Source organism: Syngnathus acus, chromosome 9 (genome assembly GCF_901709675.1).
Source record: "Syngnathus acus chromosome 9, fSynAcu1.2, whole genome shotgun sequence".
NCBI classification, from domain to species: domain Eukaryota; kingdom Metazoa; phylum Chordata; class Actinopteri; order Syngnathiformes; family Syngnathidae; genus Syngnathus; species Syngnathus acus.
Window position 1 is genome coordinate 11029541 of NC_051094.1, and position 19831 is coordinate 11049371.

The 19831-nt window shown below is 41.2% G+C and overlaps 1 protein-coding gene across 2 annotated transcripts; it reads right to left on the minus strand.

The window, feature by feature from the left end:
• Positions 1-3: 3 nt before the first annotated feature.
• Positions 4-19513, minus strand: LOC119127677 (rapamycin-insensitive companion of mTOR-like). Of its 2 annotated transcripts, XM_037259700.1 has the most exons (38): positions 19442-19513; positions 19268-19315; positions 17324-17421; positions 15655-15719; positions 15298-15429; positions 15167-15230; positions 13833-13959; positions 13537-13706; positions 13103-13170; positions 12659-12726; positions 12494-12576; positions 12101-12188; positions 11864-11954; positions 11697-11763; positions 11118-11198; positions 10471-10571; positions 10213-10378; positions 9857-9958; positions 9618-9664; positions 9393-9528; positions 9100-9299; positions 8882-9008; positions 7950-8114; positions 7648-7724; positions 7483-7561; positions 7254-7363; positions 7087-7174; positions 6903-6995; positions 6503-6609; positions 5953-6182; positions 4783-5872; positions 4315-4395; positions 3250-3557; positions 2953-3159; positions 2673-2825; positions 2441-2564; positions 1730-1868; positions 4-1643 (listed from the first exon to the last, which is right to left on the minus strand). In XM_037259700.1, exons 1-38 carry the CDS (start codon positions 19488-19490, stop codon positions 1563-1565), a joined length of 5310 nt encoding a protein of 1769 aa, XP_037115595.1. In that variant the 5' UTR covers positions 19491-19513; the 3' UTR covers positions 4-1562. The 2 variants fall into 2 exon arrangements, with proteins under 2 accessions (XP_037115595.1, XP_037115593.1); XM_037259698.1 differs by lacking the exon at positions 4315-4395 and having other exon boundaries at positions 3250-3509.
• Between the last annotated feature and the right edge of the window lie 318 nt (positions 19514-19831).

Consider the following 19831-nt stretch of genomic DNA (forward strand, 5'->3'; position numbering starts at 1 on the left):
ATAAAAAGGGTATTTCCATCTTTTTTTAATTAACAATGCATCCCTTTGATAGGATTGTATGTTTCTTTAGGTCACTAATGCCCCAAAACATACTGTACACAATATACAGGGGAAACCACAATTCAGGCAACAAAAAAAAGAACTTATTAAATTATAATACAGTCTTGAGGAAAATATAAATAACTTTTTTCTTCTCTGGTTGAGCTCACTATGGTACAGACATATAATAAATAGATCAGATCTGACATCACTCAGCTGATCTATGAATCATCTCTCTATGAGTCCATTTGTGTAGCAGCATTAGAGCAAAAAACAAGCCAGTGGAAGCAGAGATCAATCTAATCCCATCTCCCTGGCATCCTTGTACAGATTATTTAGTCACCCCCTTCCATCTCAGCCACTGACAGTGATATTGCATGGTGTGTGTGTGTGTGGGGGGGGGGGATCGAGGGTATTTCTACCCCTACACTGTAATGGCGACCTTAAAAAAAGTGTTACAAGCAGGAAACAAAGTAACTTGGCCCATGCGCGTTACACATGCAGAGGAAGTGAAGCACAGAGGTAAGAAGGCATAATGTTGGGGAGATGCTGGGGAGATACGGGTTTTGGTGCCAAACTTCTATTAACTCATTCTACACAATGAATAGCAGATACAGCGCACTTAGCTCTATATCATCGCACTTCTTGACTAAAAAAACAGAAGCTTACCAAAAATGCAATGGCTGAAGGAGGACATGATGCAAAAAGGATGATATCTAGCATAAAACTACATGCTATTCTTCTCATGTACTTGGTAAAGGTGGCTTATACTGTATAGCGCTCAAGATGACAATACTACAGATGTTTGATTGTCTCAGATACAAGAAATAAGAACGGAAAAGAAACTGCTGTCTCTCCTGACGGGAGGCTACAAGTTGCGGGAAAGTAAGGAAAAGAGAAGCATAAACACACGTGGCTTGTACAGATCACAGGTGGGTGAATGTGAATCACAAAGACTCCAGATCCTAAAAACAAATTAAACAGCAGGACCCTTTTTTAGTGTTTTGTTTCTGAGGGATAGAAAGCACACAGGATGTGTGGACTCACAGGGTGAAGAATTTCTGTCATGACAGAAGACAACCTCTGGAAGGTGACAGTCAATAGATTTTTTTTTTTTTCCTTTTGAAACAGCGTGAGTCATTTGTCCTTTTGATCCAGTTTGATTTTGTGATGCATTATTGAGTGTTGCTAAACTTTGCCAACCCTCTGAAAACAGTATTTGGTTAAGCTGCTCCTCTTTTTCGCCCGTTAAAAAAATTGAAACAGCATTAGGCGGTAAAACTTTGTTTGCAGTTACTGATCTTCATTTCCAGCTGTTGTTTATTTGAAGAAGAGCGAGTGACGCAACCTTCCCCTTCTCCTTCACTTCTTCCTTGCCTACTCGTACTCTGTTTTCAGCGACCGAGACACGCCAAACCTGCTCCCACCCTTGGAGCCATATCTGTTTGTCAGTCTTTTGTGGTTCATAATTGGGTGGCGTGCTCAGGGACTGGTAGGCAATACACAGGCGGGGAGGAGGATGATCAGGATTCTGCAGAAGGGTCCTCTTCCTTTTCACCAGGTTTTGGCAGTTTTGTCAAGATTGCCTCAGCTTCCTCATACATCTAAAGTAATCAAGACATAAACATTACCCGATAAATATTACATCTACGTTGACTTGAATGGGGTGAGTAAAGAAAGTTAGACTTACTGGCATGAACTGCACATCCTGGAAAAGCTCCTGTATGAAACGTCTGGAGGTCAGGCGAAACATACAGTGCGCTAAGAGGTGAGACACCTCAGAGTACAGGCAGATGTCATCAAACGCATATGGAAACTTCTCCTTTATTCTAAAGAGAAATAGCGTGAAGTAGGACACAAAATAATGTCAGGAAAAAAAAGTTCACTATTTTTCAGATTGTAAGTCGCACTAGTTAAAAACAAAATGCAAAAAGAAAGGGGGGGAAAAAAAGTGACTTTTTTCCCTTAAGAAATGTATTTGACAAAAATTAGGACCAAGAAGTGCTTGGACTCGCATCAAAAATCCCCTTTCGTAATCATGTGGACGGCAGCGAACGAGTTACAGTTAGATTCTGATTTGATAGACGTGCATCAGTAGTACGGATGGAAACAGTTCAAGCGTGAGCTACTGATTGGCTTAGAACATAGGCTGCGTTCAGAAATTAATGGGAGGGCAACATGCTCTGCCTCTCAAAACACTAACACTCAGAGTGGCGTCGCAGTGAATTAATTTCTGAAGAGTTTCATTTCTATATTTCTATATATTATATTTCTATTCTATATTTCTTTTTATATATTTACAATTCGCACCTGAGTATAAGTCACAGGACCAGTCTAACCATGGGAAATATAAATGTGACGAATAATACAGAACATAGAGGAAAGGAAATGTGGCAATTACGTGAGAAGTCCTGTTTCGTGGCCTTTGGTCCCTACAGACGAGCTGAGGTTGATGATGAGGCGAAGCACTTCTTTTCTTAGCAGCACTCGGGGGGCAGGGCCGTCCTCTGATATTGCCTTGCCACCTACAGAGGGATGACATAACTGGATTGAAAATATGGCTATGGTGTCAATTACTGCTCGTCTGTATACAATATTGAGGAAGAAGGAAGTGGGGGGGGGTTATTAATCACCAATGACAATGTCGCTAGGCGTGGGCGTGCCACAGACAGAGCCTTGTGAAACGGCGGCATCGCTGCAGCCTGACACGCCAGAGAACTTGGACTGAGGCATCACCTCCAGACGATGGCCACTCTGGCCTCCCCAGGTTGGGAAGTCTACATAATCTGGAAGAACAACAAATGATGAGTTCCAGATCACATTGATTCTTACCAGTTTGTCATTTTTACATCTCAAATGAAATAATTTCTACCCACAAATCAAATTTATGTGCGCGTGTTGTGTAAAATTCACCTGTCCGAGCCCGTGTGCTGTTGCTTGGTGGCTGTGCGGGGTATCCAAGGACGATGGATCCTACACAGTAGAGGCAGTTCTCGTCTGTGTGATCCTGCAGTCCCGTCTCATCCGAGTCCAGAAATTGGTTTGGGCAGTCGCCTCTATTTGCGATCAGCTCTGAGATACTGAACTGCTGCTTCAATATTGGGAGGGCAGGACGATCACCTACAGGATTAATAATGCAGACATTTGCATAATCTTTAAGTATCAGTGAAACATCTCCCTTTTGCAGACAGTGTCAATTAAAATCCTTACCATTATCATCACCAAACAGAAAGCGTTTCCTCTCCTCTGAAGGCGGGCTTATCCTCTGCTGAAAGTATGCCATGTCTCTGATGTGGAACATGTCGTTAATGTCCACAGGCAGTGCAAGACCAATGTAGTCATCGCTGCACCCATAGGTGGCGCTGGAGACCATGGAGCGCACAGAGGAGCAGCGTTGCAAGGTGCTCTGGTTGATTGGGCTTAGGAGCTCTTCTTTGTCCAGGGAGGCAAAACTTAGAGCTTTCAAAAACCTAGGGAGGCCGAGAGGAGAGGTACGTGAGAGGATTCGGGGGGAGAGACTGGGAGGGGAAAATGGGGAAGTAACAGCAAAACATGGTGGATAGAAGGAGAGGAAGAATTGGTGATGTGAGGAGAGATTGAGAAGGAAGGTGGAAAAAAGGGCTACAGCACGTCAGAAGCTACAGCCCAGTCAAGTGTTGAATCACAGCGTAGACAAGCTACAAAATATAAATCAACAAATATGGTAATGGGAATTGTATTTCTTCATAAAGTGGCCTGGATGTTTTGTGACTGAACTGCATGGAGTACTGGACATGCATTAGGGGAAGAGCCTTTTTTGGGGGAGGTCTTTACTTGTATTTTTGGCACTTACACTAAGTGATCCCCATAAAAAAATTATCCTTATGCTTGTGTGTTTTTTTTTTTTTTTTGGTCAAAGGCTCTTGTTCCCTGAAACGGTACGCTGTGAAACAAGAGCGTTCCTCCCTACCAACTTTGCTACCACCAGCACCACCTGTCATTTCCGTCTATGTGGCTGGTCATGATGATGCCACATCACGAAAGAAAAATACAAGGTTCAAAAGTGTTGGTTCGTTGGACATAATCATAAATGTGTAAATATAATCAGTGGTTACAAGTCAGATGTGCGGGATTGCAACTAATGCTAGCAACCAATCTACAAGGGACTTGCTGATAAGTTCTACAGGGCTCAAAGCACTGGTGACGACCCCTGTGGGCAAATAAGCAATAAAGGAGAGTAAAAGAAGACTCGCACTAGAATCTAACTAACAAGGACACTCGGCAAGTTCCACCCACCGCGGCACCAGGGTTCTGGACAGTCTGTGGTATGGACTTAAGACATTGGACTCTGGGCAGGTACTTCTCCTGTCTGATATCCTGACAAACACAGCAGAATGTCCACGCAACAACAAACCTGTGACGAGTGCTGATGTAGACAGAAACTCAGACACTCCCCTTACGGACTGATGCTCTTTTAAACAAAATTAGGACGCATGTCTATCAATACATTGCTTAAAAATGTGAAAATGGAAGAAAACATGGAGCTGCTTGTCCCTGATTTATGTATTTTTTTCAATTCAGCTTCCACGCAATTTGTGGGAATGTCCATTCAGTCGGAAGACCATTTCTAGTGCATCCCAAAGGTTGCATGCATTGCAATTAGCACCATTATCAGCAAACAGTGAAAATGAACCATTGAGAGAGAGAAAAAAAAAAAAAGAATAATCAGAGTGCATTTGATGACTGTAGTTTCCATAGTCTTACCTGCGAGGTGTGAGTCGAGAGTCCAAGCTGCCAGTCTTCATCGTGATGGTGTCTGTGAAGAGCACATCTTTTGCAGGTGAAGCCAGCGCTTCACTATGGGACAAAGACGGGTGTATCCGTTGTTGCTGCAACCTCTTCAGTGTGGCATAGCCCAGCGCGTCTCTTGGGCTGGTGTACATGAAGCTGCAGTCAGCCAGGCTCTTGATGGTGGTCACTGAGGGGGACTTGAGAGATTGAGCTCGACGGGGGAGTGTGTGCGAGGACCCGGGAGGTACCAAAGAGACAGTGGAGGACTTGGATGCAGACATGTGGTTTGTCTGTGCCTGGGGGGTGAGAGGGGACAGCGTTTTGACAGTCTTGGCTGAGACGACTGTGTTGAGGCTAACGCAGTCAGAAGAGTCCGGTTCAGGTTCGGAATGCTCCGGGTTTCCGACGGTTTCCCTTGATGGACTAGAGCTCATGGAGCTGATGCCGCTGGTTGTGGTGTCCGTGTTAAAACTCTGACTGCGGCTTTTGAATTGAGTACCTCCCGCGCTTCCTCCCCCTCCCACATTACCCCCACTCGATGAAGAACCTCCATCTCCTCCGGTCAGACGCTCTCGGCTGCTCTGCTCCCGTTCTCGAGAGGGATGCTCCACGTGCCCTCCCAGACCACTGAGTGCCAGGCCTGAACCTCCTCCCCTACCCAGCTGTCCGTCTACAAGATGCTCCTCAGAGCCCCCTCTGGTCCCGACAAACGACGTCTCCAGGCTGACAGTGGGACTCTTTGGCATTGCTCTGCCATTTAACACAGTGGTGAAGACGTCCCCCTGGGTTGGGACGTAGACAGAAGGCTCTGTCACGGTCCGGTTACGTCTCATCTTAAACTCGGTCGGTGTGCGCGAGCCCGTCGGGGTCTTGGGGTCACTTGTGGAGCGCAGTTTCTTAGTGGGGAGGGACAGGGAGTTGAGGAAACGTGCACGAACAAAGCGAGTGGAGGCCAGGATAGTGAAGGGGCTGCGGTCCTTGACTGGTTTGGAGTGTATATACAAAGGAGCCTCATCTGACTGGTCCAGAACATCACATTTGTCATCGTCCAGGATGTACATGTCTGAAACCACAAAGGAAAAGATAACTATAATGTTCTCCAACATTGAACAGTGCAAATAGGAATGGATCAGCTATACATACTTGGTTGAGACTCGCTCTCACTGTTATGACGGGAGCTGGTGGATTCAGAGTTGAGACTAAGCGTGCTTGGCACGGATGATAGTTCAGAGGTCAACTGGGTTTCAACCTCATCTGGAGTGACTGGCCACAGCGTCCTGCGACTGTGTCTGACTGCATCCCAACCATACTGCTTCAACAACTCACACCCCTGCCTTGTCTTGGAGATCACTCCCAGCACATAAACACACGTACTGCGGACATCAACAGATTCATTAGTTAGCAAAGACTAACCTAACCATTTGTTAGTACACCGTACAACAATGTTACTCTTGAATAAAGTTAAAATCTAAATAAGGAATACTGTTCAACTTTCAATCATTAACATTGGACTTTTTTTGCAATACTACCGTAAGTTATTTGCAGTTTAATAAAAACCAAATACGAGCATCTCTTTTTCCTTTTCATTGTTAAGAGACACGAGGTCTTGAATAAATGTATTCAAACTGTAAGACTTAAAAATGAGGAAGTTTGCACTTTTAGTGAGCACCGTATAGCATAAAAAAGGCCTTACCCTCGTACTGACAACACTTCGCAGTGCTGAGCTAATGCAAGCATGTCAGGGATGACGTTCTCCTCATGGAGGAGATTCAGGCCCCAGTTTGAAGAGCCAATGTTACCCTGGATGAAAGTGAAACAAAAATCCATCACAAATGTATTACAGTCAAGCATCATTGATCAGATCAATTAGATCAGAGGTATCAACCAAAATGGATGTTGTCTAATATGGTTTTAAATCAGCGATAAAAGGTTGAAAAATAAAAGCAGGCCTTGTACTCTTGTAAGTGTACTCACCTCACCAGTAAGCATTTACATTTTTAATCCAAAACTTTCAGTATTAGGATCAATAAGCATTATAAAATTGTGTGTGATTCATTCCTTAGAAAGATACATTTATATGAAGTGTTGCTAACCAGAGCCCAGAGAGCAGCTTTAAGCTGTTTGATGCCCTCCCAGGTGTCCAGCATCGGGGAGCGAACCGTATAGCTGAGGTCAGGAACTATACTCTGGAAACAGACAGATTCCAAACAAATCAGCATTATTCAACAGAGAAGGAAAAAGCAACAGAGAAACTAAGTTTCAGTGCAACATAATTACCTGAGTCTCCAATAGATGGCAGCCTGTCTTATCATGGACTAGCTGACCATACAAGTGCACAGGGAGATAGACATTTGGTCTTTGTAACCTGGAGAAGAGCAATGAAATTAAACAGAAGCAGGTTTGGCTGGTAATTAGAATGTAAAGCAGCAAAATCAGCTTCCTACCTTTGGTTGCTGCGTCTCACATAGTTATCGCCATCAACAGGTTTGCGATAGGTTGTTAGTGCTTCGTTGAGTTGCTCCTCTATCAGGTCTACGTATTTTAGGTTGTATTCCTGCAATTCAATTGACAATCACTTGTTGAAATAAAACGACGCACTTTTTAAATGACAGGTTCATATTTCAAAATAGTAGACTGGCAAAATCAATCAATCCATGAGGCTCCTGTACGTACCTTCTGCCATTTATCGAGCTGTTTGCTGACATAACCCCTCTCATTGAGGTAGGAAAACCCTTTAGGTATGGACAAGAACCTGCAGTAGCGACAAAATATAGCATGGATTGTACAAATGATGCAAGTATAAAATGAAACTCTCGCAGACATTAGATAATCCTTTACCTGAGGAGCAGAAGAAGGCCTTTGTCTCCGAGGTGAGACAAAGCTGGTTTCAGATGGATGAGCGCATGAAGATTGGCCTGACAAATGAACAAAAATAACTAGTCAGACAACAGAAGTTGCTTCTTCACCATTTCAATCTTTGATCACATGGTCACGAAATATTGGCAAAATAACGGTTCATTGAGTAGCACCTCTTGTTGTGGTGTGGAAAAGTCGGGAAACATTTTGCAGGGATGTGTAGGAATATGAATGTATAGTAGATGATTGTGGGTACGTGTAAGTGCATGTCTCTCCATGATCACCTTGTCCTCACAGGCTTCGTCCAGAATATCAAGGGCTTCCATCGACACGGCCTTGCTATGGTCGTGAAGCTGTGTGACCAGCAGCTCCATGCCCCAGCTGCTAAAAAACTCTACACCTGCTCGCAGCAACACACGAAGGTGCTTGGTGGCATACAGTCTGCAGGGCTACTCACAAGATGAGTAAATTGAGAGAAGAACAAGAAGAAGAATAACACAGGATTACCAATAGAGACCAATAAAGATACATTCTAAATTGATATATGTAAACATTGTTGGTTACAGTGGTACCTTGACTTAAGGGTTTTATTTTTTTTCTGTGAGCAAGCTCATAACTCAATTTACTCATATATCAAATCAAATGTTGTCATTGAAATTAACTGAAATTCCATAAATAATCGGTTCTAGCTCCGCCAAAAGATATTGGACTGTATTGTATGAGAAATAAAAGGCTACAGAAAAAAACGGTTATATAACGTGTAATTTCATCCAAAAGGAGGATTCGTGTAATGGACTTTAAAGAGTGTGGCCAAGTTAGTGACATTCGAAGTAAAGTCGGTTTGACCTAGTTGGTGGGGTAAGTCTGGGTGAGGAACAGGTTGTGAATTGTGGCCTAACAGCAGATCCTTGCAAGTTTTCTCTTTCTGTATTTGACTATACCATTCAATAAACGATTGAAAGGGTGTCAGCAACTGTGTATCTTCTTACAGCCATGTGGGGGCATTACAATGACTTAATTGTTCAATATTTTTTTCCACTTCGCTTTATCAATGGCATACGAGAAGCTTGCTCTCAAAAGAAATAATAATATAAGAAAATCGGACAAGCTCCAGCTCGTAATTTGAAAAACCTGTGTGCTCCGGTACCAGTTTATTATTTAACATGTTTCCTACGTCTTGAATGTCTATACTTGTGTGTTTATGTTGTCGACCTACATCAGTAGCAGCGGTAAGAATCTTGGAGAGGATCACTCTCGCCAGACCGTCTCTGCTGTAGTCTAATGTGGCTACAGCAAGCTTTAGCACAGCATCCTGGTTCTTCACAGAGCACAGATTCAGCAGGCTGCAAAAGCAGAAGGCAGATCAAATTAAGTCATGCAAATATGTGTGGATGAGAATACACAGAAAGAGTGTATTGTTTCCTATACACTCACCACTGAAACAGGCCACATTTCTCCAGAAGTTTAACTCCCTGAGAGTGTGCAGAGAGTGTTCCCAAGAACAGAAAGTAGTGTTGGCTAAGTGTGTTGAGCAGGCCGTTACTTTGCAAGCAGCGCTCAGATTTCAAGCCTGCAGATAAAGACAGCCATGATACCATATCCCTCACAAGGTCCTCCAGGTAGCCCTGTCCATCCTATTAGATGAAGGGAAGAGAGACAAGCAAGTTAAAAACAAAAGTACACAAGGACATAGAAATTGAAATAATGGGTTTCTAGAGTTTTCTCACCTCATCTGAGTCCATGAGGAACTCAACAAACTGACAGCCAACCACAGTGAGTTGTCTCGCCTTAACGTGATCTAATGCCAGCCCTGCATACAATTTACTGCTGGGCTTATAGAAGTACAGCAGCCTCCGCACAAACCTGCGTCACATGCAATAACAAAAGTGCAATAAGTGCAACAATCAGAATCACATTCCTTTATATATCAAGAGTTCGTCAATGGATCTCACTTGTGCATCTGTTCATCTTTGTTGTTCCTGAGATTTACATTGGGCCACTAGGATGAAAGGGCGGGGGAAAAGGGTATTTAAATACAGTATTGATCCAAAACGGCAAAAGAAGGCGGGTGTGTGTTGGGAGTGATAGAGAGCAAGAAAAAAAAAATAACAAAAGGAAAAGAGTACAAGAAAGAAAGAAATAATCAACAGACAGAGCGAGAGAGCGAGGTGCAACATGATGGTTGCCTGACCTTAAGGATGGTGGCAATGAGCAACCAGTTCCACTCTAGGTTTTGCTTATGGTTGAGAATGTGACTGTCTCTCAAGTTCATCATCAATGCTTCTTCTGTGTCCTGAAAAGGAAAAACACAGAATTAACAATAGCACTTTCATGTTGGCAGTAGCTTTTTATGAGCTTTATTTAACTAGTCATCACAATTATTAGAAGCTTATAAGAGACAGATTTAGGGTAGAATCATCACTGCGATAACACACAGTGCCAAACAGTACATTTGCTCTTAATTTTCAATAACCTCATACAGTACAGTTTGTAGTACTTTCTTAAGATCTCAAAGAGGAAGATGTCCAGATGAAAGGAGCAGGTTACCTTAATGACGTAGATGTCCCTTTGGACCCGTGAGTGTGACTCTCTGCGGCTATGTGAGGACACAGAGTTGCGGATGATGTGGTCTAGATAGAGGCTGTGTGGTTTAGAACCTTTCTTCTTTCTCTCATGGAAACGCTTGAGATTGTTGACAGCTGCACTAGCCCGACTGAATCAAAATTAAAAACAAATCCATAATGGGATCAGGGTTTGAGTTCAGGTCACTGTTATAAAAGAACATTTAAGAATTAATGTACTCACAGTCGCTTTTCCTGTGGGATGTCGAAGGAAGCTGCCATGTTGATAAGGGTGGGAAGGCAGTGCAGGTGGTGACTGTGGGTGTGTGGAAGGATGGTGTTTGCCTAAACATGGATTACATATGCTATGCATTAGAGGTATTCCGATCAGCGTATTATCCTGCCGATACGAATCATTCATCAGTGACATCAGTCAATTTTAATACTGAACACACGGATTAGCTGCACCAATTTTAAAGAAGCTTATTATTTTTAGAATCGATCAATCTCAAAATTATTTTTTCATGTAATTGATGAATCAGATTAAAATACATTGCATGGAAATTTTAAAAGATCTTTTCGCGATGCAAAAACTGTACATTATTTAAACTTGACAGTGCATAAAATGCACAAAGATGATGTATTTACTGGTTTGGTATGTAATGTATAGTGTTAAAGAAACGGGAAGGATGCCACATTGCAGTCTCTAGTTGGCTGCAGGCCCCAAAGTACGGCTGCTGGTGATATTTTTCTTTTTTTGGCAATGATTGATCAAAAACGGTTCGTTGCTTATTGATCAGAGCACCACTCCTATTCATGTTTATTAAAGAAAGGATTTTCTCCAAAAACAGCTTTTGTCATCTTCAGAATTAGTCATAGACACTGACTTACCATATGTAAAAGCTCGCCCAAGATGATGGTGGCCCTGATAGCAAGCGGATCATCGTTGCTTGTTACCACTTCAACAAGACCCTAGAGAATTAAGCAATGTGATTTTAATGGAAATACGCAAAAGCTTTTCAAAAATACTACGAACATGTGCGCTAAATTAAATTTCAACCAAACAAAATCTATCCTGTATAAGAAAATAAAACGCAAGCTGGAATGAGTGACCACAAAAACAAGAAATGCATGATTGAGGATAAACACAATCACTTGGCACCCGACAATCGCTGACAATGATATGTGTGTGTAACAACAACAATAAATCTGAATCATCCAATAATAGTGTTGGCTCATATAAAACGGTTAACTTTTTTTTTTTTTTAATGGCACAGGACCTATGAGGGGGGAAAAGTCAATCTCTTCTTTTGACAAAAAACTAAATTGAACATGATCAAGTATGACTATGGTGTCTTCAGTACATAAAAAAAGGAATTATTGCTTGTCTGTGCAGCACACACATTCAATGGTCCAATATTGCAATATCAATATTTATTTATGTACTGTGCAGCCTCCCAAGGCACTCACCTCGAGCAGCCCACTAGAGACGAAGGCAGAGAGCACAAATGCCAAGTAGTTATCCATCAAATCAGGTCTGATCAGTGGAAAAGACCAAAAAAAAAAAAAAACATGAGTAATGCAGAGTGAAAATATTTGAGCTTTTTACATTTCTACAGTGTTATATCATGTCTCACCGCGAGCGAGCCCTATGGGGAAGAACAACTTTGGCCTCTGCTGCAACAAACCCATCAGAAAGTCTCCATGTGTCCTGGAATCTTGCTGGGTCTGATTGAAAAAAATTGTTTTGTACTCTGTGTAGAATATGGATTTATATTTCATCTTAAGGGGGCAAAAATGTGATTTCCCACCTCCTACTAAATACCTAGCAAGGGTAGGTTTAAAAGCTCTAAGAAAAACAATAGATTACTCACCAACACTCAAAAGAGCTTCTGTGAAGTCTTGGGTTATGATGGGCACAGGAAGTCTGAATATCTCATACAAAACCTCCAACAAGCCTTTCTGCAAAAAAAAAAAAAAAATGTTGAAATAGATAAACAACATTTAAATGCTTTATAATATTTACAGCGGCATAATCAATTGTTCTAAAGACGAGAGGCAAGCAAAACAGCCAAAGAATGTCCAGTTCGTTTCAGTCAATGAGACAGGAAATGGAGTATCAATAAACAACATCTGCTTATCTCCCTTGATCTGGAAATGTCATCCAACATCAAACCTCACATTGAATATTATATGGGAATGAGATGTATGGCACTAAGCCCCCGCCTTTTATTTGCAACAATTGTAATGTTTGCAATAACACTCACCCTAACTTCCACATTTGGTATGCAAAGTAAACCAATTAAAGATTGGATTCCAGAATTTCCAGACTTGCATAGATTTATAATCCCTATCAGGAAAAAAAGCAGAATATTTTAAAACAGTACATTTAAAGCAGGCAAATTCAGTTTTGAGTCCACTAGAGGTCTTACCAGACCAAGAGCGGAAAGCGGCCACTATGGCCATTCTACTTGATAAGAAACGGGCCTCTTTGTCGTCTCTGTGAAAGTGAACACACACACATTAAAAAAAAGAACACTGTGTCCCTCACACAAAACATCATTGTAAATGGACCAGAGAGGCTTTTCAAAGAATGTAGAGAAAACTTTTCATACAAGAACAAACTTGCACAAATGCCAACATTATAATTTCTTTTTTTGAAAGCTAATCGCTCAGAGCGACTGAGGAGTTATCACGATTAAGCGCGATTGACAACCTCAAGTGGGACACTGAGGAGTGAACAATAAGGGTTGTCACAAAGATATCTGACAAACCCTCAATGTTCTCAGTGGTCACCACAAAAAAAGAATAAATAGTCCAAATGTCACAATACTAAATTTTTGTTTCTTTATCACACTGCACACAAACACACTCACTTGAGTTGCCCTTCAGCCGTGTCTGCATTGTGACGGTAGTGAAAATCTGTGAAAGGCGCAAGGATTTGCTGGAGGACAGAACGGATACACACACAAAACAAGTGTGAAAAAACAAGCACATTTGCTTAGATTCGACCAACTTAATAATCATTTACTTGTTCTCAGACATTAAGTGAAATCCCACTGAAAGGTTCATATAAATCCTGACTAATGTCATATGACATCCATGTGGGTAGAGTGACTGTTGGCGGGATGTTTTGCGATCAAGCTGTCTGTTTAAACAAAGAGGCTAAGACTGTGAGAAACAAACACTGTCAGAAACTAATGAAAGCAACATGGGAAGGGACGGGCCAAGCTTTGGCTGCTAATACTGACACCCACTACTGTGGCTCATTCATTTACTAATTTGTGCATCTGCACGTGTGCGTACGTACCTCTAACTCTACATCGATGCGCACGTACTGACGGGTACGTGGGTGGTTGAGAAGATGGAGGATGGTTGTGATCAGAGCTTCATTGATGCGGCTCAGCTGACAATCAATCACACTCTTCAAGATAGTGCTTAGGCCTCCCCGTTTAGCAACCACCTCTGGGTTTTTCAGGGCTACAGGGAACAAGAAAAAGGAGGGATTGCACACATATGACGTGTCCTTTCAACTATAACATACAAGGTTTGTCTGCTAACAACTACTAGTTTGAACTATTATTGATTAAGTAAGTCCATTCTCACCTAGCTCACAGACAATAGCGATGGCGGCACGGACCATTCGGTCCCTCTCTTGCAGTCCATCAGTCCCCACAGCGATAAGAGAGTTTGCAACAGAAGTGGGGAAGAGCATTGCATTGACAGTGATGATCTACAGAGGGCAAGAAAGAATGGCGGTCAATCCAATAAATTGAACAAAAATCTATTTTCATGATAGTGTAGAATTTTTGGGGTTGTTTTATATACACCAAAAATGTGTTTGTGTTTTGTGAGAAGTCAGGGTATACCTCTACCCCACAAAAGTATTACAACAGTTCAATAATACCTTGATTTGTGTTGCATTATTAGAACAGTTCAATAATACCTTGATTTGTGTTGCAGACTGAAATCATTTGTGTTTGACATAGGTCTGCTAGATTATGGATAAAATCATAACCACAATTATTTTTGTTCAATATTGAAATTACAATTATTTACGCGATTCGGTTTTTGAACCCTAATCATGATTAAAATTCAATTAATTGAGCAGTCCTAGTTTGACATTATGAGATAAATATGAGATGCATCAGCATCTTATACATAACTTAGAAGTGGGCAATGCCTGGTATCAGATTCTGACGGGTTGATAACTGGGTGGGCACTGAATTGAAATTACAGCTCTAAAATGTATTATTTTGAAATATTTATATAAATGAAACCTTTTTTTCCTTCACTAACAAACATGTAATATACCGAGTTAAAATAAATGAATATGTATTAACATTCTTAGGGAATCATAATGTCCCATTATTGAACTATTTTTGGAACATTTGTATAAATACTTTGCTCACAATGACAGCATTAAGCCAGTGACCCTCTGACATCACCAAACCTTTGTATTCTCTTGCGATGCTTTTCCTGGCTTTCCGCACAGCCTCTTTCAGTCCTCGTCTGTCGTCTCATACTCAACTTTTGATGTAACCCAAATGTTTTCAGTCGACAGCAAATTAATACAACTGGCCTCATTGTTCTAATACTTTTGGCAGGGAGTGTACATCATGAACCCAAGCTGTTGCCTTAGGTCGATAATTCTTTCATAAATACAGAGCCTCCCTCTGTGTGTTTGTGTGCAAGTGTGGAGAAAGTTTACAGAAAAGGACTGACAAAGCTATAAATAGCCTTGACTGCAGAGTTGGGCAGACCATCCACACACTGACATTGCTGCGAACCCAATGATCTTTGAGATGGTAATATGGCGGAGGAATTTATAGTGATTGCAAGAGGCACATTCCTCCGGCAACGTGACAGCAAGCTTAGAAAATAATTAGACACAGGATGGTTCTGAAAGTGCAGGAAAAGAAAATGTGTGTGTATAGTACCTTTCGAACAAGTCTCAGCGCCTGAGTCCTTTCCCCTTCGTTGCTCTGCTGGATGTCAATGCACCTAAATATACAGTACATGAGGCATTTTACATTTATTTTTTTTATTTCAATAAAAAGAAACTTTTTACCTGGCTATCAAATAATCCACTTGTAGTTTGAGGACTTTCTGCAGCACAATGGTGTCACGAATGAGGTAGCGGAGTGCCCGCAACCCAGCAGCACGCACCTCCTTAGCCTCATTTAGTAAAGCTAGTCGCAGACTAGGAGTAACAATGCATTTAGATGAGTCCAAAATGGGGGGAAAAGAAACAGTAGAGAAATTATTTCATACATTTTGCATATCTACATTGTCTATAGAGAAACATCTACAATTTCATCACATTTCTAAATAAAGTAATCCTTCCAATGTAATCATATAGAGTGTCTAACTAATGTCTTTTAGTTGCAGTATCTCTGAATGATTAAATTACAGGAAAAGCACTTACCAAACAATGATTTCTTCGTATGTAAACCCAAAGATTTCCTCATGATGCCGAACACTGCATAGCAGCTGCAACACAATTTTTTTATTTTTTATTACAATGACTCTGTTTAAGACATTGACTTAAAAGGTTCACTTCTTAATCACATCCCACAAAAAAGAAATGAACACTGAACTGAAACCATTCGCTTTCACTGCTGATGGATCATGAAAGCTCTAATTCCAAAATTAGCGGCAACATGCAACTTACTCGAAACATGTATCATCTTGTACTTCAAATGCACTTGGCTTATTGGAAGTGGCATAGCAGTGTGCGTTTCGGAGACGGACACGCTTCTTGATTGGCTTCTACTAGCCACAGGTAAATATGAAATTATAGATATTGTTTAGTATTTTTGTCAACAAATTACAGAGACTGTACAATGTAGTACATACTGTAACATGGTGGGCCTAAGAATCCTAAATATATCCCTTTCATGAGGTCAACAACAGTAAGTCCTAATTTCTGAAATCATTTAAAATAGACAATTTTGAAAGCATATTTTAAAAAAATTACAAAGTCAACAATACAGATGAAAATTAATCGAGTAGATCATACTGACTGCAATGCATTATCTAAAGAAGGCAGCCAACTGGACATACTACAGTAGACTACGAGGCATCCATCCATATCTACCATCTACAGTCTTCATTATGGGGCAGCAAACAAGGAAGCTGTACGAGAGTATGACAGGTAGTGAAATGTATCTTTGGCTCTCAACATGAATCTCCTAAAGCAGAAGCAGCGAGACAGATTATGAGAGAAACAGGAAGAAAGCTGTAGCAGATCCATTGAGAGGTGATGAGGAGGGTGTTCTCTGATGTCAGAACCCAAGCAAGCAAGGGGAGAGGAGAAGAGACTTCAAAAGGGCCATGTGACATTCTCCGGGGGATTAGGTCACCCTCAACGTCCAAGATGCCTTTTAAGGAAACAGTAGCAACAGCAACACTTGCATAGATCTCTGTCTTAAGGTAAACAGGAGAATAAATAAGGTTTAATGCATTGCAGTCACACAAGTCAGATTCTCACTTGGCCTTCAAGCCATTAACGTTGCCACGGGCTGCATAGTCAGTCACATATTTTGAACTGACACCTAAATGACTTAAAAGGAGAAATTTATGCAACAGATATCTGAAAATGGCTATCCACCCATTTTTCGTACCGCGTGTCCCCACAGGGGTCACGGGCGTGCTGGGGCCTATCCCAGAAGTCATCGGGCGGTAGGTGGGGGACACCTGAACCGGTTGCCAACCAATCGCAGGGGACACAGAGACACGAACAAGCATCAGCACTCGTACCTACGGGCAATTTGGAGTGCTCAATCGGCCTACCGTGTACCATCCACATGGGGAGGGTCAAAGGTGGAATCAAACCCACAAGCTCTGAACTTTGAGGCGGATGTGCTAACCAGTGCGTCACCATTCCTGAAAATTTGCAACTATTTGCCTTAGTTAATTAATTTTTCTGTTCTATGAATTCAACAAAACATTCCAATTATCATCTTCAAATTGGCCCTTCTGTGACTGTCAATTTGTTTATCTTAAGAGAAAGACTGTGGTTTTAATAACGCATTGTCAGTGGTGTCAACATTGTGTCAACAAATGATGAAAATTGCACAATTTAACAATATTACCTTGACAAAGTTGTTTAGGTGGCCAAGTTTTCGCATGTTACTGACTCCATGTGGTTTGGCCACATTTTGAAGGATTTCCCTGAAGTTTTCTGGAGGTTCTGCAGAATAAAGAAAAGGAAATACAATGTATATAATACAAGTCATCAGTCAGGGAAGCATCAATGATATGTGGCAGGAAGGAAGTTGGTTTATCTGGGCAAATTAACTTTGCGTGTGCAGTAAATACGCAGACGGTAAAACATAAGCCTGAGCGAGGAAGTGCTTTTTGTTTTTAGCTGATGACTATTCTATGCTTAGTATCATGTTAATTGGTGAGTTGTTGCGTTACTATAGGTAAAATGAAATATTTATCAGGGCTAAAAAAAAAAAAAAAAAAAACGAAAAAGAATTACTCATTAATGATGACCATTTCCATGAGGAGAAATGAATTGAAACAGAAACATTTTGAGTAATGAGCTATGTTAAAAAAAAATCTAAGTCTCATCAATTACTTTACAGAAAGGAATAAACATTCATCTTTGTTGGAATACAATCTTCATTTAAAAAGGGTAACTGGACACCGCTCTCACAGGCGTTGGCTGGCGTTTAGTGTAAAAAACAACAACTGCAAATGTACTGACAGCCAGCCAACATTAATTACAAACAAACAACTGCAAATTTAAGTCAAAGAGGAAAAATTGTGTTTCGGTCTACAAAATGTTACTTTAAAGGCAACACAGATCACAGTTTGGGCTCATCACCAACAAAAGCTATTATGAACACATGATAAAGTAAGACACAAGCAGCATATGAACAGCCTCTTTGTGTTTTACAATGGAATGTGAAATTCTCAAATATGACTCCATCAAAAATCTGCAACCACACAGTGCATAAAGAGCGGCTCAGGCAATGAGGCAAAACGCCTCCCTTGGTGGGTGCTTGCGGCTCCGTGGTATAACTAGTTTCTCATCCATTTTGTAAGCTTAATTTGATGTCTCATAACAGTTTTGTCATTCGTGTTCTCAAGGTATATAATTGCAACATACACATCATTGACACCCAATTCTTAAGTACGTGAAAAACAATAACGCAATTATTAAATGCCATTAGAGAGATTAAGAACAGTGCAACAAACATTGTTTTTTTCTGATCATGAACAAATGACATCAATGATTGTATGTAGATTTACAAACACTCAATAAAGTGTGTGTCAAGGCAAAGAACTGAAACGCTCTTGAGTCTAATTTATATTTTGTGGTTGAGGATTCCAACATAATGATCAAATGAGTGCCCAGTAGGCCTTCTTCACCAGACATACAGTTGATTTCCCCATCCAGTATGAAATAACTCATGTCAATCAATACAGATTCCAGCCATGCTATCAACACTGTCAGAAATAATTGCATGCTATACGCATTCAGTATCTTTCAATGCCAGTGGATGTCTCCCTAATTTAAAATTAGAACACCGCCGAGCTAATGTGTATAATGTGAACAACCAGAGAGGTAATACCGCAATGATGGCATGCAATCTTAACAGCCAGTGCAGCACCAGATCCCTCCTGCACACCATCATGTGTGCTGTTTGAATGCTACTCATCTGCCCGATTTCACATGGTAGGCGAATGCGTGGCAACAACAATTGTGAATGTTTAGCCTAATAACAGCCTATCCTAGCCGCTCGCCAAATCAAAACAACATTGTGTCGTCATGGGTGGTTAGCTGTAGCAGCTAGCTACTGCTAACTCAGCTAGTTAGTTAGCTCGCAAACGTCTGTTTATTAAGATGTGGCTGTAAATGTTGTTAATCAAAATAGAAATGAAAGCAAAGCGGGTGGCATTAACAAAGAAATGCCAAGTACCAGATATAGGCTTTCTCCTTTCTTGGCTTGTGTTTAGAAAGGAATAAACCCATCCATAATGAACAATAATCGCTTTCAGTGTGATGTGAACAAGCCTTTGCTTACCTCTAGTCAGATCCAGCGGGACGTTCTCTTCTCCGCTGTCATTCCGACCTGTCAAAAAAACCACATAGCGATCAATGAGGGTGAAGACGCCCAGGTCATCAGCTGCCTCGGAAACTCTACATTTGCAAAATTCCAACAGTAAACGTAGCATTGAGTCGGGTTTTTCATGTTTACCTCGCATCCGAAGACTCCGGATAGGACGGCCGCGGAAGCTGGCCGCCATGTTTCCAGGAACATCCACAACACCGGAAACTTCGTAGTTTCTCGCGAGAAAACAAACAACGGGGCTGTATATCACAACAGGACATCTCACTGATTTGAGATCAGATGAATCACCTTATTCCGAATTGAAACATTAAAGAAAGAGCAGAGTGAATCTGACCTAGTGCCAGTTTAAGGTTGTGATGGGAACAAAAAGGAAATCTCCGTTGCACTCACTTCAATGAGCAGTTAGAGTAAGTTATTCACTTTAAATAACTCGGTTGAGTGTTTAGTTAGAACAAAGTCATGACAGGGTTTTTTTTTATTTTATTTTTTATTTGGGGCAGCCTCACATTGTATTAT